The sequence below is a fragment of the Artemia franciscana genome, chromosome 4 (assembly GCF_032884065.1).
Source record: "Artemia franciscana chromosome 4, ASM3288406v1, whole genome shotgun sequence".
Classification (NCBI taxonomy): Eukaryota; Metazoa; Arthropoda; class Branchiopoda; order Anostraca; family Artemiidae; genus Artemia; species Artemia franciscana.
The window spans coordinates 3,015,725-3,035,014 of record NC_088866.1 but is presented as its reverse complement, the minus strand read 5'-3'; the positions used below and the strand labels follow the sequence as shown (position 1 = coordinate 3,035,014).

General features: G+C 32.4%; 1 protein-coding gene across 3 annotated transcripts in view; it reads right to left on the bottom strand.

Annotated features, from left to right (window-relative positions):
* Positions 1 to 1,470: 1,470 nt before the first annotated feature.
* Positions 1,471 to 19,290, bottom strand: part of LOC136025862 (TRPL translocation defect protein 14-like) — an 81,452-nt gene continuing 63,632 nt past the window's right edge. For all 3 annotated transcript variants that reach the window (XM_065701900.1, XM_065701901.1, XM_065701902.1), the window contains 5 exons: positions 15,028 to 15,168; positions 13,268 to 13,460; positions 7,130 to 7,337; positions 3,795 to 3,976; positions 1,471 to 1,733 (listed from right to left, as the gene is read on the bottom strand). In XM_065701900.1, coding sequence (XP_065557972.1) covers positions 1,636 to 1,733; positions 3,795 to 3,976; positions 7,130 to 7,337; positions 13,268 to 13,460; positions 15,028 to 15,168 — 822 coding nt within the window. In that variant the 3' untranslated portion in view covers positions 1,471 to 1,635. The remainder of the gene's footprint in view (positions 1,734 to 3,794; positions 3,977 to 7,129; positions 7,338 to 13,267; positions 13,461 to 15,027; positions 15,169 to 19,290) is intronic.

Sequence of the window (19,290 nt, the reverse complement as noted above, 5' to 3'; positions counted from 1 at the left end):
GATATATACCACATTTTTCTAATGATTGACCTTGAGCTTTGTTAATGGTGATTGCAAATGCTAATCGAATTGGGAATTGCAATCTTTTAAATTGAAAAGGCAGATCCGTTGGAATCATGGGAATGCGAGGAATAAGAACAGCCTCACCCTCAAAAGGCCCTGTCAAGATTGTGGCCTCTATTAGGTTTTCCATTGTTTTTTTTTACGGCAAGTCGAGTGCCATTGCAAAGCTTTGGTGGGTTTATATTTCTTAAAAGTATTAAAACAATATTGTTGATTTCGTGGACGTCTATATTTTTGGGTGCGAAGCATTCATTTCGTCTGCAGGAGTTGATCTAGGTATTATAGGTAATGTTTGCCTGAAATCTCCCGCAAGCAACATTAATGTGCTGCCAAAGGGTTTCGACTTCCCTCGCAAATCTTTCAAGCATTGATCCAGAGCCTCGAGCGATTTTTTGTGTGCCATTGTGCACTCATCCCAAATAATAAGTTTGCATTGCTGCAATACTTTACCCATCCCAGATGATTTGGAAATATTGCACGTGGGAGTTTCTGTAGAATGCAAGTTCAGAGGCAATTTCAAAGCGGAATGAGCAGTTCTTCCACCAGGCAGCAATGTTGCGGCTATTCCGGACGACGCAATTGCCAACGCTATATCATTTTTTGATCGAATTGATGCCAGAATCAGTTTTATCACAAACGTTTTACCAGTACCTCCTGGCGCATCCAAAAAGAAAATTTCTCCAACGTTGTTATCGACACAATGCATTATCGTATCATAAATGTCTTTTTGTTCCGACGTTAACTTGGAAATGTTATTTTGTACATACGACAATAGATCACTCGTACTGTAACTTTGTTCACGATCCAATTCTACACATGTCGAAACAGCAGCGATACGGTTAGGTGAAGGCATTCCCAAATCCTGAAGAGGTTTGTTTGCCATACGTATGCACAAATCTTCTATAACAACTAAAGTGTAGTTATAAATTTCTGATGTAAAATCAAAAGTCATATCTGACGTCTCTAACTGTTTTCGATGGAGTATATCTTCGGAGATGACGTCAGTCAACACAGAAACATGACGTCACCTGATCCACAGACAGACAGACAACTTATTTTTATATATATAGATATATATTATTATAATATACCTTATGATATACGTATGTATTTGATTTTATACAAGAGTGTATTTTATTATATGTAAAAGACTTACCTAAAATGACAAAACCTGTAAACCAGACTCATTAAATACGTCTTACGAGCTTAGTACGACAGCATAAGCATGAGCAGTCTTATTGGTGTTATTTCACCAATAAGATAATTGATTTGCCAGGGAAACGATTTGCCGTCTACAGGTAATAAATAGCGAAACGACGAAATGAAAAAACGACGTTTTTGGACGAAACGAAATTATGTGACGTTCGTTAATCGACGAAATTACACAGATTGTTCAACAAACACAAGTTAATTATTTAGCCTTTTATTGCTTTGTACTTGATAACAATATAATACCATACGTTATTTATATATAAAGATCATCACACTGGAGTTTTGAGAATCATGGCACTTGCATAATATATATTATATTTAATAGAAATAGGAGAGGTATAGGGTGGTCCACTGCAGCTATTATATTTTTGACAAAGCTTCGTTCAGATGTTCAGGCTCTAATACAACATTGCTGACACCATTTATCAAGACAGGGTTGCCAAGTTCATCTACTGGTCCTGAAAAGTATTACACTATGAAAAGCATATTTGAATACATTTGTAGAATTCTGGAAAACTAGCGCTTTACTGTAAACGAAATCAGCACAACAAAAATTAATTAGGAGCAAAAAATAAGTAGCCTGCAGAAAAATAAATAAAGTTTATAACTATAGCATAGTATATAGTATAGTACAGTAAAGTATAAAGTAAAGCATAGTAAGTAGTAATAAATAATGAAAGTATAGTAATAAGTATAGTAAATTAGTATAGTAAGTAGTAGTAATAATAAAGTAGTAAGTAAAGTATAGTAAAATATAATATAGCAAGTATAGTTTCACGCAATTTCTCCAAAAGAAAATTACGTTCTCTGAAGTCTTCTCGAAAATCTATAACGAAACACGGTTTGTATTTCATGATAGCGTTTATGTATTTACGAACGTTAACTTTCGGTGAGATTTAAGAAGATTTAAGAAGATCTTTCGGAAAAATTCAAGTAAACCCAAAACATTTATGGTCAATTTGAAAGGAAATTGACACATCGAGGCCTTTTATAAGCAACAAAAATAATATTAAAATAAAACGCAATTTTTGGCAAAACCAAATCTTCACATACAAGATGATATAAAACATACATATTTTAAAAAGTTGCTTCTCTTGGTATGACATCATATTTAAGTGAATTCGTTACCCGATGCCCAGTGGTTTATTCTTTACTAGGTTCCCACTAAGAAAAATCTGAAGGTTTTCTCCTGTGTTGTATATTGATAAGTTGTGATGTAAGTGCAAATTTCGTCTGGTAAGGAACGAACCACGGCCCACAGTAGCCAAAATTAGATAATTAAATTTAAAAGATAGCCATATATTTTTAGTACAAATACTGATATCCCCTATATTAATAGTAATGAAACTCAAAACTACATGTATTCTATCTAATAGTTCTAACATCTTTGGTTTTGTTTAATCACGCCATAATTTTTTTAGACCATGTTTTTAATTATCAACAATTCAATAGACAGCGCTGTCATTTTAAAAATAAAATGTTAGAATCATAGAGTAAAAAAACCAAGAGGATAGATTTTCGCTAGTTTTTGTTATTTATCTTATTTTTACAATTTACTATCGATTCAGGTTAACGGCAAATACAGACCGCAAAAATTTTGTAAAATCCAGCCTATACTTTCTTTTTTCCGAGGTTGGAATTAATAAGACCAGCCAGGGAGGGCCGTATTTTTTTTTTTTGGGGGGGGGGTTACTCAGGGATGTTTTTCGAGGGGAGGATATAAATAAAAAACTAAAACAAAATACATAAGAAATTTGTTTATATCCATTTTTGTTTCGATTTACGAGTCAGACTAACATTTAGGGGGGGAGGGGTCAAACCCCATAATGTCTCTGGATAGGGACTTGATACCAGTGTTATTAACAGTCAAATTTAGATTACATTCCCTGGTAATTCGCTATCATCAGGAATTAAAAAAGATTTAAAACAATATAAAATTTTTAGGGTGTACGTCAAGTGGGAAAAGTCTCTTCGCTAACCCAACATTTTGGGTATCAGTATATGAAAAATTTATAGAAAAATATATTTTTGTCAAACGATATTAACACGTAAAAATAGATATTTTTCCAGATTTATTTCCATATTTTGTTTAATGGACTTGCCATATTTGTCTATGAACCGAAAAATTACAGACAGGTCACTTGCAGCCCACAAACTTGACACATCTGCTTTAGGTAATTCAAGGTTAAACAAAAAACTTCGTTTACCTCAGGAAAGAAATTCTTTGGTAATCCTTTTTTATGGATAGCCTTATAAACTGTCTCCTGGGAAATCCTTTCTTTAGTCGCTAATAATTTTTTTATATCCGTAAATAAGAATGTTTCAGAAAAAATGAAAGAAAAAAAAATTCAAGAAATGAGTTGGCGCATAAAAATTAGAATCAACAATGAATCTTCTTTCGAATTATTCCGCCAACTTGTTTCATGGACTTGGCCAAATTTGCCTATGGTAAAATTACAGGCAGGCCACTTACGGTCAACAAATTTAATACACCAGCTTTAGGCTAAATAGACAATTACCTTCAAGTTTATGGCAAAAATGTTTCGTTATCTCCCATTCTTCTTTGAGAGATAAATTGTACATCGAATACTTAGGATTGTCGGTTACCTCTTCAACAATGTCCAAAAACTCGGGAAGCCTCTTCATCAGTTGTTTCCCCTCTATTGTTGTGTAGGTCTCAAGAAGAAGTAGCCCTTTACATCTATAAATATATAAAGCATAGATATATATTACGAATAGAAAACACACAAATACACAAATGTTGCATCACTAAAACAGTTTTTACTAAATTCACTTTAGAGGAAATACGTGGACCACCCAAAACAAAGAAATTAATCTGATATATATATATATATATATATATATATATATATATATATATATATATATATATATATATATATATATATATATATATATATATATATATACAAATACTCGAACATACAATTTCCATCTACCCTCATGAAACCACAAATGTAACTGACTAACAAGAGGTAGCCCCCTTCCCTTTCCATTTTGAAATGAATTACAAATAAAAGAAGTACTACTAGTGATAGAAGTAGTGGTAGAATTCAAAGCATAAAATAGTATATACCCACAAAGAATAGAGTATTGGGAAAAGCTAGCTAAGCTTCTAACCGAGTCATCTTCATAACTAGACGAATACGCGAAATTCACGCCTTGGTATTTTCCATACAGTTTTTCATGCCAAGTAATGTGTTTCGCTACTCAGAAACACATTCATAAATATGATCTAACAAGTCAAAGAAAAGCAATGGGTAAAGAATTAACATCCCTCTCAGTATTATAGCCTCAAATATCAGACAAAATGGTTAGTTTTCATTTTGAACAGTTAACAAATTAAACCACAATTTAATTTACTAACACTTAACAAATAATTTACCACCCTTTTCAGACCGTACATCGCACCACGTCAGTATAGTAAAAATGCATGCCAAAATACAATCATGTCAATATTGACAATACGCCCATAAAACCAACTCTAGCCTTAATCCAAATTGATCAGAGTTGTGTATGGAACGCGGTCAAGTACGATATACGATTATTTACCATACTATTTATTTGTTCTATCATCTGGGTTTCTAGATTAAACCTTGCCTAGTTAGACTAGGTTTGTAGCTCCCACTTTGGACTAGAACCGATTGATACTATCGGGTCTATATACGGCTCAGTGTCATTATCGGATAGGCTATCAGATTGAGGCTGTTCTCTGGCGTGTGATAGACCAGGAAGACATATGTGAGTATGAATATGGGTAGAGAATGCAAAGTTTAAACTTTACGAAAGTTTTTTTTTTTTCAGAGGAGAATTTATCGGCAAATTTTGTCAGTATTGTATGGATACGATACGGATATATCGGTGTCGGACATCAATATTGGTCGAGCTCCCATGAATCAATAGCCTTAGTCTGAAGTGGTTACAGTCGTGTTTGAAATGTGATCGTGTCGGGAATGCAGTAGCGCCTGAAACGTGATTATTAACTACAATGTTTCTTTTTTTCCATCATCTGGGTTTCAAGGTTAAACCTAGCCTAGTAAGACAGAATTTGTAGCACCCAACTTGAATATATCATCATAAATCATACCGAGTCAATATTGTCAAAATATGTTCACGTCAACACTGACTTACTGCCGTAAATCAATTTTAGCTCAAGTCAAAAACGAGTCCGGAATGTATTCGCGCCTGAAATGTGATTATTTACCATAATATTTCTTTTTTCCAGCCTCTGGGGTTTCTAGGTTAAACTTAGCCTTGTTAGACAGAGGTTCTAGCATCCACTTTGACCATATCACCGTAAATCATTCCACGTCAATATTGTCAAAATACGCGCATAGACGCAATAATGTCCAAATCAATCACACTTGTCTCTGGAATGTGGCAGTGTCTGTATATATATATCGGATATATATATATATATATATATATATATATATATATATATATATATATATATATATATATATATATATATATACATATATATATATATACATATATATATATATATATACATATATATATATATATATATATATATATATATATATATATATATATATATATATATATATATATATATATATATATATATATATATATATATATATATATACAATAAAATCTTGGAAAACGCTTATAGTGGATGGATCGGGATGAAACTTGATGGGGAAAATAAACACAAGTTACAGATACGGGATTGACATATTTGGAACGGATCCGTTCTCTTTAGGGGAGCTAGGGGTTGTTAATTTTTAAAATTTAGAAAAATTGGGGGTCTTAATGAAATTAGATATTTAGAAGGAACTCGTGTATCAGAGCCATTATTTTAAATCTCGACCAGATCTGTTGAAATTAGAGGGAGTTGAAGGGGGAAACTGGAAATACGGTAGTAACGATTTATATATATATATATATATATATATATATATATATATATATATATATATATATATATATATATATATATATATATATATATATATATATATATATATATATATATATATATATATATGTATATATATATGTATATATATATATATATATATATATATATATATATATATATATATATATATATATATATATATATACATATATATACAATCGTCGGTAGTACATCAAAACTGATGTTTGTGAGGGTGTGCTACTAACAAGAAAATAAACAAGAATAACACATATATGAAATAAGGAGTCGGAGAATAAAACCGCGTACGGAGAAATAAAACACGAGTAAAGCACACTCAGTAAAACTACATAACGTTATGGTTCCGAAGCAACAACCCCACCCCCCACCCCCTCCCCCCAGCCAGAAAAAAAAACAATAACACAAATAAACAAGTCAATAAGTAAATACAAATATATATATATATATATATATATATATATATATATATATATATATATATATATTCTATTCCAAAACATCATCATAAATTTTGCGGCCATTCAATCATGTAATACATTAAGAAAAAAAAAACTTTTTTTCGTATGCTAATCAATGGTCTGAATAGCACAAGTACCTATCTCTTGATTTTATGTTTTTAGCTGGGAGTGCAATGCATGGTTCAGGGCATGTTATCCGACGCCACTCGTGTTCCCCCTCCCAGATCTCTCTTGGTACCGATTTTGAGCTGCGTCGTCTCTGGCCGAGCTTATACAGTCACGCCGCTGACCCTCATTCCAAACAAAATAATCAGCATCACCAGGACTTGAGCCCCTGCCCTTACGGACAAAGGATTTCAAGTCTAACGAGCCAAACCCTCGGATGATATAGTAAAAGATCCAGAAGTAAAACCAAAAAGAAAAGAAAAGTCAAAACAAAGCATACCTTGGATGACATGGTTCTCTGTAAATATCCAACTGGAAATATTGATTGTTATGCAAAAAACAACGACGCGTTTTGTGTATCGTGAAATGTTTGTCATCTTTTTGTCCCAAAAGGAGGTTATAGTCACGCTGAGTGACCTGGGTTTTCACTTCAACTTGTTGCCCGTTGATTTTGGGCCGACGGACTGTGTAAGTATAACTCCAATGTCCTGCGAAATAATTTCATTTGTTTATTTAGATAGGAAATGAACGCTTAAACTATGGTGCTTTTCAAATTAGAAAGAAAACACAAAAAGGGCAACTTATTAAACACACTAATGAAATAGGCCAAGATAAAGTTTGGAAATCTATTCGTACAGAACATGACGAGTCGTAGTTCGTTCTGATGCCCTTCGCACATTAAAAGCACTCCTTCCTTCCCATCAGCACTCCATGATCCCCTACAAAGAGTCTTGACGTATGACCACTTTATATGGTCCTTCCTCTTCATTGCGTCCTTTTTTGAATCAAACAAATAAAGATTTATTACCATTGGCTCTTGATTCTATTAATATGTCACTAATTCCTTTTGTTCAGATTAAGCATAGTTTAAGAAGACATTCAGCAAAATTCCCTTGCCCTAGAATTCACACTAAACTATGTAGATTTTCTCAAAAAAAAATCAGTAATTAAGTTTTGAAACATTTATAAAAGTTATGTGGATTCATGATCTTCTATTTCACTTTCTAAAATAACTTAAAACTATATCGAATTGATAGTTATTAATTAATATGAATTCTCTGTTGCTGGTGCTGATGTCTATCTATACTAAGATTACTATTGGATTTGGAGTGTGGGTTGAAAGTTGAACGCGGTAACTCGTTTCTTTTTATCTTGAGTCTTATTGTTCTTTTTCTTTACTTTCATACAGTTAATTATTTTTTTTGTTTAAGGGTGCTGGTTTGCGAGTATATCTCCCTTTGTGGGGATCATCTGTATGGGGGGTATCTGCTTTTCCGTTGTATCATGTTTTTACCGTTAATTTGTCATGCAGTGAAATTAGTATTAAAATTAAAAGAACTTGAACTTGATGCCCGGTAAGTCTACTGATCAGTGCGGAAGGCAGGGGAATAAATCGTGGAAAACATACCTGCGGAAGTTGGGAGAATAGATACAGCATTATTATGAATCTATACTAATCTATACTTAGCTATAATGTAAGTCCTTAACCATACCTAAAAAAAGAGCCCTGACAATAATTTCTAAAGAAGTTAAGGTACCATACTTGCTCCTTTTAATAAATGCCAAGCTGGAAACTCTTGAGCACAGGAGAAGAACGCTGTGCCTTCGTTTTGCAAAAAAAAGCAATAATATATCTTCGCACGCCAAACATTTCCCCCCCAAAGAAACTCCCCATCCAGACGCCGCCTGCCACGTACTGTTTCTGAACCTGTTCTTGTCTTGTCCCCCATCCGTTGCTTAACCGCCAAGTAAGAAAAAGGCTTTGTCCCCTTTATTACTGATAAAAACGGACCGCTAGTTTTACTTTTTTTTTCTTTGGTACTGGTGATATCCAAGTTTTATGTTCGTTTGATTCTTTTGTTCCATCCCCCTTGTTTATATGTTCTCTTTTTAACGCTAATCCTATCTCACTCTGTTTTAGTTTTTACCTTTTTAACTTTCTGACATTTTGCCGTTTAATTTTGCTGGACAAATTAATGACTTCGACTTTCTGATTTTGTTGTTTTGGCATTGTTTAGCCAGTTTTTTAGTTGTTGTCCTATTTTTATGTTTTTTTTGTTTTGTTTTTTGGTTTCGTGACTCCGAAATGCAAATTCGGTTCTTCGGGGCTTGTGATACACATTTTTTGAAATTAAATATCTTATCTTATACCTGTGTAGCTATATTACGAATCTCTACAAATGATATAGCAATACGAATCTTACGGTTTATGTTCCCTCAACAAGTTTACTACTACTACTAACAACTCACTGAAGTACCAAGCCGCCTGAGGCCAACACAGCTACACACACTTCTCCTTCCCAGTCTCTTCAAAGTCTCCCTCTTTACACCCTCCAACCAAGTTTCAATACCCCTTTCATCTTTCCTTACGACATCCCCCCCCCCATTTGAAGACGACCCATTCAAAGGTCGAAAAGATGATTTTTGTCATTCAATGCTTTTGCCATTGACCCATGGTTTTGATTCAGGAGGGGGGAGGTGTCAATTACAGAAATGGTCACTGAATAACTAAGAAGCACGTATTTGCGTACGTTTTCGTACATGAGGGTCAATCTTTCCAGAATTGAAAACGTTTAAGTTTTACAAAATATAAAAGCAGTATTACTATAACATTAAAACAGAATTATCAAACAACAATACCGAAGAAAAGGAAATATAGCTACCTTCGAACATTATTCGAAAAAAAAACTTAAAATTTAACCCCAAAAATTAAATTCAATAAAACTGAAACTAAACTTACACCAACCTAACCATACCTAAGAATGATGTCATATGAATGACATAGAACGTTATAACAGGAAATCTCTCGAAGCTCAAAGCAATAGAAGTAAAATTCGAATTCATACTTAACCTAAGTTTATCCAAAAAAGGACACAGATAACGTAGAACGTTATTCGAGAAGTCTCTCAAAACTTCATTTTAACAAAAGTACAGTTTTAATCCACAGTCAACCTAAGTTTATCTAAGAAAAAGTCACAGATAACTTCAAACGTTATTCGAGAAATCTGTCAAAACTTTATTTTAATAAAAGTACATTTTAAATACACAGTCAACCTAAGTTTATCTAAGAAAAGGTCACAGATAACGCAGAACGAAAGTCTCTCAAAACTTCTTTTTAATACGAGTACAGTTTAAATCCGTAGTCAACCTAAGTTTATCTAAGAAAAGGTCACAGATAACGCAGAACGAAAGTCTCTCAAAACTTCTTTTTAATACAAGTACAGTTTAAATCCGTAGTCAGCCTAAGTTTATCTAAGAAAAGGTCACAGATAACGCAGAACGAAAGTCTCTCAAAACTTCTTTTTAATACAAGCACAGTTTAAATCCGTAGTCAACCTAAGTTTATCTAAGAAAAGGTCACAGATAACGCAGAACGAAAGTCTCTCAAAACTTCTTTTTAATACAAGTACAGTTTAAATCCGTAGTCAACCTAAGTTTATCTAAGAAAAGGTCATAGATAGTGCAGAACGAAAGTCTCTCAAAACTTCTTTTTAATACAAGTATAGTTTAAATCCGTAGTCAACCTAAGTTTATCTAAGAAAAGGTCACAGATAACGCAGAACGAAAGTCTCTCAAAACTTCTTTTTAATACAAGTACAGTTTAAATCCGTAGTCAACCTAAGTTTATCTAAGAAAAGGCCGCAGATAACGCAGAACGAAAGTCTCTCAAAACTTCTTTTTAATACAAGTACAGTTTAAATCCGTAGTCAACCTAAGTTTATCTAAGAAAAGGTCACAGATAACGCAGAACGAAAGTCTCTCAAAACTTTTTTTTGATACAAGTACAGTTTAAATCCCTAGTCAACCTAAGTTTATCTAAGAAAAGGTCACAGATAACGCAGAACGAAAGTCTCTCAAAACTTCTTTTTAATACAAGTACAGTTTAAATCCGTAGTCAACCTAAGTTTATCTAAGAAAAGGCCGCAGATAACGCAGAACGAAAGTCTCTCAAAACTTCTTTTTAATACAAGTACAGTTTAAATCCGTAGTCAACCTAAGTTTATCTAAGAAAAGGTCACAGATAACGCAGAACGAAAGTCTCTCAAAACTTTTTTTTGATACAAGTACAGTTTAAATCCCTAGTCAACCTAAGTTTATCTAAGAAAAGGTCACAGATAACGCAGAACGAAAGTCTCTCAAAACTTCTTTTTAATACAAGTACAGTTTAAATCCGTAGTCAACCTAAGTTTATCTAAGAAAAGGTCACAGATAACGCAGAACGAAAGTCTCTCAAAACTTCTTTTTAATACAAGTACAGTTTAAATCCGTAGTCAACCTAAGTTTATCTAAGAAAAGGTCACAGATAACGCAGAACGAAAGTCTCTCAAAACTTCTTTTAAATACAAGTACAGTTTAAATCCGTAGTCAACCTAAGTTTATCTAAGAAAAGGTCACAGATAACGCAGAGCGAAAGTCTCTCAAAACTTCTTTTTAACACAAGTACAGTTTAAATCCGTAGTTAACCTAAGTTTATCTAAGAAAAGGTCACAGATAACTTAAAACGTTATTCGAAAAATCTGTCAAAACTTCATTTTAATAAAAGTACATTTTAAATACACAGTCAACCTAAGTTTATCTAAGAAAACGTCACAGATAACGCAGAACGAAAGTCTCTCAAAACTTCTTTTTAATACAAGTACAGTTTAAATCCGTAGTCAACCTAAGTTTATCTAAGAAAACGTCACAGATAACGCAGAACGAAAGTCTCTCAAAACTTCTTTTTAATACAAGTACAGTTTAAATCCGTAGTCAACCTAAGTTTATCTAAGAAAAGGTCACAGATAACGCAAAACGAAAGTCTCTCAAAGCTTCTTTTTAATACAAGTACAGTTTAAGTCCGTAGTCAACCTAAGTTTATCTAAGAAAAGGTCACAGACAACGCAGAACGAAAGTCTCTCAAAACTTCTTTTTAATACAAGTACAGTTTAAATCCGTAGTCAACCTAAGTTTATCTAAGAAAAGGTCAAAGATAACGCAGAACGAAAGTCTCTCAAAACTTCTTTTTAATACAAGTACAGTTTAAATCCGTAGTCAACTTAAGTTTATCTAAGAAAGGGTCACAGATAAAGCAGAACGAAAGTCTCTCAAAACTTCTTTTTAATACAAGTACAGTTTAAATCCGTAGTCAACCTAAGTTTATCTAAGAAAAGGTCACAGATAACGCAGAACGAAAGTCTCTCAAAACTTCTTTTTAATACAAGTACAGTTTAAATCCGTAGTCAACCTAAGTTTATCTAAGAAAAGGTCACAGGTAACGCAGAACGAAAGTCTCTCAAAACTTCTTTTTAATACAAGTACAGTTTAAATCCGTAGTCAACCTAAGTTTATCTAATAAAAGGTCACAGATAACGCAGAACGAAAGTCTCTCAAAACTTCTTTTTAATACAAGTACAGTTTAAATCCGTAGTCAACCTAAGTTTATCTAAGAAAAGGTCACAGATAACGCAGAACGAAAGTCTCTCAAAACTTTTTTTTAATACAAGTACAGTTTAAATCCGTAGTCAACCTAAGTTTATCTAAGAAAAGGTCAAAGATAACGCAGAACGAAAGTCTCTCAAAACTTCTTTTTAATACAAGTACAGTTTAAATCCGTAGTCAACCTAAGTTTATCTAAGAAAAGGTCACAGATAACGCAGAACGAAAGTCTCTCAAAACTTCTTTTTAATACAAGTACAGTTTAAATCCGTAGTCAACCTAAGTTTATCTAAGAAAAGGTCACAGATGACGCAGAACGAAAGTCTCTCAAAACTTCTTTTTAATACAAGTACAGTTTAAATCCGTAGTCAACCTAAGTTTATCTAAGAAAAGGTCACAGATAACGTAGAACGTTATTCGAGAAGTCTCTCAAACCTTCCTTTTAAGAGAAACACAATTTAAATTAAACTTAACCTAATCAAAACTTCCTTTTAATGGAACTCTCTATTAACTCTCAACTCTCTTAACTCTCAAAACATCCTTTTAATAGAAACACAATTTAAATTCACAGTCAGCCTAATTTTATCTAAGAAAAGATCACAGATAATGTAGAAAGCTATTCAAGAAAAGTCTAAAACTTCATTGTAATAGAAGTACAATTTCAAATCACAGTCAACCTAAGTTTATCGAAGAAAAGGTCACAGATAGCGTAGAACGTTATTCAGAAATGTCTCGAAACGTAGTTTTAATGGAAGTGCAATTTAAATTCACTCTTAACCTAAGTTTACCTTAGAAACGGCGGCACAGATAACGTAGAACGTTATTAAAAAAAATTTCTCAAAACTCAATTCTAACAGAAGTGCAATTTAAATTCAAACTTAGCCTAAAATTTCTGAGAAAAAGTTAAAGATAACACAAAATATTACTCGAACACGTCCCACTTAAATTCAATAGAAGAAAAATGGAGATTCAACAACCTCACATAAATTACGCAATTGCTCACCATTTTGGCCTCTTCTTCGTAATCTAGGCTGAGTATTTCTTACAGAAGCTTTAAGATATTCGTGAACGACTTCAAAATCTTGAAATTTAGGAAATTTGGAGTCATCAGGGAGACTCCGAACAAGAAACTTCACTTTTTTTGCTCCAATGGCCAAGCGGTCACCCGTATCGATACCCATCTTTTGGCAAACACTCTATAAAGCAAAAGGACACATTAAGACGTGTAAGCAGTCAACTTTCTAAGCATAATAAAGAACAGTAAACCCCCAACGATAAAGCTGAATAAGCTTCACTAAAAAATAGAGCAGAGTAAGCAGATTCTGAGTGAGAGTGAATCAAAGCTGAAAGATGCAGCTTTCCTTTGAAGGTTTCAAAAGAAAGCTTTTCCTTTTGAAGCTTTTCCTTTGAAGGTTTCAAAAGAAAGCTTTTCCTTTTGAAGCTTTTCCTTTGAAGGTTTCAAAAGAAAGCTTTTCCTTTTGAAGCTTTTCCTTTGAAGGTTTCAAAAGAAAGCTTTCCCTTTTGAAGCTTTTCCTTTGAAGGTTTCAAAAGAAAGCTTTTCCTTTTGAAGCTTTTCCTTTGAAGGTTTCAAAAGAAAGCTTTTCCTTTTGAAGCTTTTCCTTTGAAGGTTTCAAACGGAAGCATTTCGGAATCAACAGAGTTTTGATGTCAGGATTCTTGCGGACGACAGGCGTTCCTTCTCAAATTAAAAAAACTAGATCAACAGATTGTTAATTCTTACAGACGAAAAGTGTTGTCAAATTTAATTAATTAGTTTTGCTTATTTATTTTCACGGTTCTACATGGCAACACCGACGGAAATGTTATGTTCCCAAACATGTTACAATTTGGAACCAACCAAAAGAAAAAACTTTAAAAAATCAAGGTTTTCATGTATGAATAGGCCTGAGGTTTATGTATTTCGATTTCCTTGGTAATTTCAACGACCATTTTAGAAGAAGAAGAAGAAGAAGTTTGTCTGTTTCAGCAGAGGAGCAGCCAGATTTCGATCAGAAATTAAAAAAAAACTTCACTGAAAGTAAGGAGCAACATTAAAACTTAAAACGAATAGAAATTACTCCGTATATGAATGAAGCTGTTCCATCCTCAAACCCCGATCTCTACGCTAAAGTTTGACTCTTTCTCTCAATTTTTTAAAACAGTAAAAAACCTGATGATTTCTTGATGAAGCTTATATATTTAAGATCAACATTTAAATGCGATTCTTTTGATAGAACTATTGCTATCAAAATACCGTTTTTTACAGTTTCGGTTACTATTGAGGCGGGTCGCTCCTTACTACAGTTCGCTACCACGAATTGTTTGAAAAACTATTTAATACAATAGAATACAATAGAATAGAATACAAAATACAATTCAAAATGGTTTTACAATACACTTATTCCTTGAAAGGCTCCATGGCTAGGGATACAAGGGGGTATAGTTTGTTTATATAAAAAAGATTTTTAATTAAAGATTATTTAAAGATTTTAATAAAAGATTAAAGTTTATATAAAAAAAGAAAAGAAAGAAAAAAAGCAAATAGACTTACAAATATCATTTTTCGACCTTCGCAAGACTACTAATAATATAAAAATTTATTTTAGTATCTCTCAGCTAAGCAGCCTCAAAATTTTATCCATTTGGTATATGTCAAATAATTTAATAGAGGCTCTTAAACCCTAATGATGGTGTTAAACCCCAAAAACTTAAAACTCTAAAAATGTTGTGGTACTGTTGTCTGTTTCGTAAAAAAAAACTTACAGAGATCATTCTTCTGAGTTTGGTGTCAAATTCTGTTGAATTGTCAATAACATCAAAATAGGGATGTCCAATCCATGCTTCGGCTGCTCTATCATCTAACATTTGTGCAGCTGGTAAGGATTCACTACGAGCCAAATGATCCTAAACAATAAGAACTATATATATATATATATATATATATATATATATATATATATATATATATATATATATATATACATATATATATATATATATATATATATATATATATATATATATATATATATATATATATATATATATATATATATATATTTATATATATATATATGTGTGTGTGTGTTATCCGCCATCTACAGGGAATTTTAAAAACATATAAAAAAGCAAAATACGCACAATAACAAAATATCGGTAAAGAGTAGCATTTTAAGATACTTTAAAATATATTTCATAGCTGCCACACCTAAAGGTATTTTGTCGGAAAATATATTTAGTCGCTGCCACACCTAAGACATTTTCTCAAAAACGTTATCTAAAGTGTTCTCAAAGGGAGGATCAATACGGCAACAAAAATTAGGAGGACCAAACTTTGACTGATCTAAACAGAATCGATATATTAAATATATTCAGTTGTTATATCGAACACATCGAAATTATTATATCGAAGTTAATAAATTTAATATATCAAAATTATTATATCAAACATTGAATATATCCTATATACCAAATATATCGATATACCGGATCAATATATTGATTAACTGACTATCTGATCTCCCATCGGAGAACAGCTTAGCAGAAAAAATTCGCCAAAAAAATTATTTAATGCCCGATAGATAATCTCTGAAGATTTAATTATAGACTTGTATTGTTATTTTTTTTTTTATTAATATTAAAGAGAAAATAGGAATTCCTCCTCAGTTGAGGGGAATGCAAAACAGAACATATTCAGCGTCTTCAATTATAAGGTTCTCCGAGCTATGACTATTTCAAATCAGACAGGTAAATGGACAAATTAGACTGAGAAAATGCGTGTAAATAGGCTATAGCTTCTGGAAGTTTTCTTTCATGTTGCTATTCCGCTGGCTTTACTGAAAACACAGAATGTGGTTGTGTATATTTATGACTTCTCTGGTTTTACAACAGGAGATAAGAATATAAATCATAATAAATAAAAAATAAAAATATAACTATTACATAAAAATCTATACGATTAAAAACATAAAAAGAAGATTAAGTCTAAACAGAAGAAAAACCAGAACATACAAAGAGAGGGACGTACCTATAGAAGTCTTGTGAGCCGGAAAATCCCCTCTCCCAATGGAATGTCGAGTTTTTATGGTTTCTCCTATAGCTTCTAATATTTTCCAAGTAATTCACTTATTATTGACGTTTGTCATGCATAATAACCACATCTAATAAGATAGTACTTCAAAACGTTAGGGTAAACCCCAGATATTTTTTAGATTTACTTAGCAAAATATCGTGCTAGTTTAGTTATTTCAAAGGAACGTGCTCCAAAAATTTGATGCAAAACTAAACAAAACCCCATCAAACCCTAAATACTTCTTCAAACCCCAAAAAGTGTACTTTCTAGCTATAAAAGTAGAGATCAAATTTTGGAATATACCAAAAGTCAGACGTATATGCATAGGGAGAGGAGAAATGCAAGGTCCCACTCCTCCCTCTCATTAATATAAAAAAAATACTTAAAATATCTAATCCACTCTAGAATTTTGGTTACTTGCATCTATAGATATTTCAGGGCACCCAGCTAAACTTATATAGAGAATTAGAAAAAAAAAAATTTCAAACAGAATTAATCAATCTATAAATTAATCATTCAATAGCAAATTAATTAATAGTTATAAAGTAAGTAAAGTTGCTATACACATATAACAAAGACGGGCATGCCTATCTCGGGCTATCTCTCGTTACTCACCCAAGTGCCCACCCACCGGAAGTAGCTTTAGAAAAACATTTATACGAACAAAAACTCAGATATGCCTCATGTCTAATATCTCATGTCTAAAACATACCCCCCCCAAAAAAAAAAACTCTTCCGGCCCTTCTGCCTGATGTTTAAAATTTATGCACCAACAAAATGGAGTTGTCCCTTTCAAAGAACATGCACACCAGGTGGTACGAGCCACGTGGATGTATGCCATGCGTGACGTAAAGTGTGCCATATACAGTGCGAAGTGCTTCATGTGTGGAGCAAAGAGACGTGGTATGGAAAGAGTGTACCATGCGTGGAAGAACAAGTGGCAGTTTGAGATGTAAGCCGTGTGGCGGAAAGTCAATCCCTCGGTCAACGTAAACCAGTAGCGAACTTACAATTTTACATGGACTTAAATACTAGCTCTGATGCAGTGTTTAGTGTAAAAGCCATTGTTCTTTATTTTATTTTTATACACTCAGTAGTTTCCTTTTATATGAGAGCATTAGAGCGGTAGAATTGTGTGTGGGGAGTTGATATACTCCATTGACTGAGTATATACAAAAAAATTAAGCTGTGGGTTTGACCCAACTTTTTGGGACTATGATCAAAGAAAAATTAAGATGGGTAGAGATGACAGATTGCCAAAGATTGTACTTTTTGGCCATCCATCAGAGGCAAAATGAAAAGCTTTGAATAGGTTGAGATGGAGGAGGAGCAAACGCAGCTGTTTTACTAAACCAGATCGGTGCTACAGTGAGTTGTTAGTACTAGTATTAGCATGACTCCAAGTATGAGATACGACTTGAAAGAACACACATTAAAGGTCCGGTCAAACATTAGGTATTAAAAAACATTAAATATTCAGTTATTTTCTTTTGTATATTTGCGTTAAGTTGTTCCTTATAAACTGCCAACAAAAAAGGGCAAACTTTCTCTAAAAAAAAAAATTAGCCGTTGGGTAAACAAAATTTTATGATATTTATATTTACATCAATTGTAGTGTGTTAATTTACATTCATTACAACTTTGTAGCCATAAAAAAAAGAGTTCCTGATTGTACTGCATATTCTTATGTTAAAAGCAAAATAAAAAACAAATATACAAAATCATGAAAACGCAGTGATTTGCTAAGTTTGGACTAAATCCATAGCAATGCAGAAATACCGAAACGCCATTTGGCATACATTCAAATAAAGTAAATGCTCACATCACACCCCCGAGACAAATCGGAGAAAATTGTAAAAATGTCAAATAAACTAGGGATTTGAGGTACTAGCTTCAAGCTCCAACTTTTCTAAGAAAAGGTGTAGAGTCTTAAATTTTGGATCTTTGCCAGGCATGAACTCGACCATATAAACGGAAATCTACTCCCCAAATTTACTGCTAACTACAATGCGGTTTATAAACGTGGGGCAGACACAGGATACACAGGAACAATACAAATATATATTCATATATATATATATATATATATATATATATATATATATATATATATATATATATATATATATATATATATATATATATATATATATATATATATATATATATATATATATATATATATATATATATATATATATATATATATATATATATATATATATATATATATCCAAGTGGGTAAGGTATATTTCCCTCAGAAATTATTCAAGGTCACTGTGGACATTTATTATTGTCAAGTTTCAAATCCCACCTTAAAGCACCAAGGACAGTAAAAATAAAAATATGGTGGAACTGGTTGAGTTGAAACTTATACAGCAACATATAGTTTAAGAACTTTAAATTACCAATTATTTCCAATTAAATTCCGTTAAAGTACCAAGGACAGTGAAAATCAAATCTGACAGTTTGAATTTGTTAAGTCGAAACTTATACAACAAAATATAGGTTAGGAGCTTTAAGTTACCCATTATTGCCAATTAAATTTCTTTAAATTACCAAGGACGGTGAAATTTAAAAGATGATATTCAAATTGATTATGTGGAGACTTATACAACTTCATACAGTTTAAGAACTTTAAATTACCAATTATTTCCAATTAAATTCCGTTAAGGTACCAAGGACAGTGAAAATCAAATCTGACAGTTTGAATTTGTTAAATCGAAACTTATACAACAAAATATAGATTAGGAGCTTTAAGTTACCCATTATTGCCAATTAAATTGCTTTAAATTACCAAAGACAGTGAAATTTAAAAGATGATATTCAAATTGATTATGTGGAGACTTATACAACTTCATACAGTTTAAGAACTTTAAATTACCAAGAACAGTGAAAATAAAATATGATTGTTTGAATTGGTTAAGTCGAAACTTACATAACTACAAATAATT